The 3,400-nt window shown below is 38.6% G+C and overlaps 1 protein-coding gene across 1 annotated transcript in view; it reads right to left on the reverse strand.

Moving 5' to 3' along the window:
- The window catches only part of LOC101847828 (trypsin-7), a gene marked incomplete at its 5' end in the record, with an annotated part of 11,560 nt that overhangs the window by 4,098 nt on the left and 4,062 nt on the right, over positions 1-3,400 (reverse strand). Inside the window, 2 exon segments of the mRNA XM_013085089.2 lie at positions 536-675; positions 2,951-3,108. Coding sequence (XP_012940543.1) covers positions 536-675; positions 2,951-3,108 — 298 coding nt within the window.

A 3,400-nucleotide genomic window follows, 5' to 3' on the forward strand; every position in this document is an offset into this window, starting at 1 on the left:
GAGGCCTGGACATTCTTCTATGTTTCTAAGGATTGTTTCACTGTACATGTTAAAGAGGTCTGGTGACATAACACATCCTTGCCTCACTCCTCGCCTAATCTGCTTATATTCACTGTATTCTCCATTAATTCGTACCGCAGCGTTTTGGTCCCAGTACAAATTTCTGATAATTCTTAGATCTTTTCCATCTATGTCTAGCTTTTCCAGTATTTTAAATAGCTCAACATGTCTAACTTTATCGAACGCCTTTGAATAATCTATGAAGCATAAATACAGATCTTTCTGTGCTTCAATACATCTTTCCATTAACATTTGTAAAGTGAATATAGCATTTCTGGTGCCAGAGTATTAATCAACTAATCAACTAACCAATCAACCAACAAGCCAACAAACATTTTAACCAACCAATCAATCAATCAATCGATCGATCGATCGATCTATCTATCGATCTATCTATCTATCTATCTATCTATCTATCTATCTATCTATCTATCTATCTATCCATCTTTCACGAACCCAGAGTATGTGAACTGACCTGGCAAGAGTCTTTTTGTCCATTGGTGTACCCGGCGCAGTACATGCGATTGGTGATTTGAAAGGGGTAGCGCTGATTGCAAGTGTTGTCTGGCTTCACAGGTACCACTACCTGTAGCAGTTTGTTGGAAATAGGTCCATCTGTTGGAAATTAAGAGATTGGGTATGTTTATTTGACACCAAAAGTATGGGAAACTATCAGCACCGCGCACTTTGGAAAAAAAAGAAGCATCAAAGTCGCGCAAAAATTAGAGCAGCGCATTTTTTTGCGATATCGATACAATTTGACTTCCGATTACCATGAGTACCAATACCGATAATCGCACATAACAAGATAATTCATTCCTCTCTTTTGAAACAATTTATAAAAGTGTCCTCAAAATCCGATGACGCTCTCTTTAAAAAAGTTCGGACTTAGCGAGTTTCCGTACTTGTGTTAAAAAACAACAACAACAATACAAGCGAAGCTAACAAACTGTGCTTTTCCTAGTCTTCTTCTGGAGAAACGAAAGACAGCTTCAAAACAAAGACTGCAGCGCCATCGGAAGCAATGCCCGGACTTCCGCGGAACACTTTTTTGCCGAGTGAACTACCTTGTGAATAATCTTTGCCAAAACCATCCAGTGATTTCTTCCTTTTTTTCGTTTTTCTGCACTTTGGACCAGCATAATATCAATTTGAGATATGACTACATTAGATTTTTTGTGACGTCGTGTTGCAACTCACCACTCCTCTAAATAATAGCCATTTTTGGCATATTCGCTGTACAATCATGGTCCAAGGACAGAAAGAAAATCCTTCTGCCATTTCTAAGCAAGACGTTAAAATTGTTGGTTTTTGTAAACAATTTTTCTTATACTACACGAGCACACCCCAACCACTTTGTCAATTGACTCATCTGGAAAAAATGTTTCCGTGACACCCCCAAAGTCCCGATTCGGCTCAAAGCTATGGAATTTGAGTTGTAGGCATTTTTAGCTTCCTCAGCCTCTCCTACAACTATTTCATAGCATTAGAACCCCCCAAAACCTGATTTCTTCCTATACTGAGCATGTTTGTCACCACCATTTCCTCATAAAAAGCCAATATTTTAAATTCTTTATCGGCTGTTTTCTCAAAACGCGATTTTTTTCCATACTTTTTTTAAATAACTCCCTCATTTTTCATCTAAATTTCACAGAATGAAGAGCAGATGTCATACTAAAAATTTCTTTGTTGAATTTTTAAAAATATTATAGAATAGATTTTTGTTGGTGGTGTCTGGAGTGAGGATTTTCACGGATTTGTTACCTCAGAAAAAAAACTCATTAAAAAATTCTAATTCCCTTAGGAAATAAACAACAGACAAATTTTTAGATCGAATGCTTTTTAACACGTATGCAAAAGAACCCCCCCCCCAAAAAAAAAGCAAAAACAAACAAAAAACAAACAATTAATTTCCATGAGCAATAAGTGCGGTATTCATTACGTAAGACATGTCAACAAAATCCAATAGGGCCGCCGTATCCGTGGAAAGGAAACTTTTTTCCTCAAATTTGATTGTGGATTTTAAGACTCCTTACTATGCTTGTTGTATGTGTGAAATATGGTAACATTTGGTCAGCTAATAAACGAGATAGCCTTCAGGTGGAGCCACTCCCCCCCCCCCCTTAATTCTATGAAAATAGTACGGAGTTATTTTTGTCACGGAGACTGCAACCGTTGCAAGGAGTTGGCAATCAAATCGTATCAATATCGGTAACAAGTGCGCGGCTATGACAGTGTGCTACTTTAATACTTCTTTTTGACCGTGTGCGGCTCTGATGCTTTTCCCTGTCGCATATTGCGGTTACTGTGTCTAAATCTATCGAACTCTAGATCTCTCATTATCAGCTTCTCCAGATCTAAACTGTAAATTACTGCACTCCGCTTCACGCTGTATACATTGAATCGCTTGACACGTGAACACAAAAAAACCCCCACGCGTTTGTCTTTGCATGCTACGTTCGAATTCGTTCAAATTGTGCAACGGTGGTAGCTTTGGCCTCTCCATGGAGGAAAATTTGGATGCCCCCGAAATAATTTGAACAAATTCGACCGGATTCGATTAGCAGTATGCACTGGGTATAAGAACACAAAACTTCATTAAGTGACGTCAGGAACATAATCTGCAAACTTAGGATTGTGAGCTCAACACGTCTACCCAGCTGGAACGACTTTAAGACAAGAGTCATTTGTAAAGGAGGCAGAAAGTGACAGCTGTTGTGCATAAACCACATCACATCTTGTATGATATCACGAAAACATTGCAGAAAGAAATTCAGGTAGAACAAAACTAGGCCCTAAAATGTAGGTAGAATCTCTACAATTAGTGGTGAAAAACAACATTCTGTATTTTTGTTATCCATTTTTTTCGAAATACCCAGACATGCCTCACCTTGATAAATAGCTCCCCATCCTGTAACAATGCCCTTTTCGCCATCATTTACGTCTCTTGAAGGAAGACAAATGGGCCAGATTTTATTGCTCTGTTCAAGTGGGGTTGCCACTTGTAAAACTGCGATGTCATAGTCGAAAGTCCGACTGTTGTATTCCCTGAAACAAGAAACACCAGTAGGTAAAGTCAGGCTTGAGCATTTAATGACAATAGTAATATTTATTGTATACGGCGTCCCCTCTAGACACTTTACATTGTTCAGGGCGAAAACAAAACAGATCATTACATAATGCAAACAACGTACAGTTAGATAAATATATTTAAAAGGACGCACACCGTTCCCATTCTACTTCTGTCTTAACCCTTTTTGTCTCTATCTGTCTATTTCTCTCTCTCTCTCTCTCTCTCTCTCTCTCTCTCTCTCTTTCTCTCTCTCTCTCTCTCTCTCTC

This window comes from Aplysia californica, unplaced genomic scaffold (genome assembly GCF_000002075.1).
Source record: "Aplysia californica isolate F4 #8 unplaced genomic scaffold, AplCal3.0 scaffold00344, whole genome shotgun sequence".
Lineage (NCBI taxonomy): Eukaryota > Metazoa > Mollusca > Gastropoda > Aplysiida > Aplysiidae > Aplysia > Aplysia californica.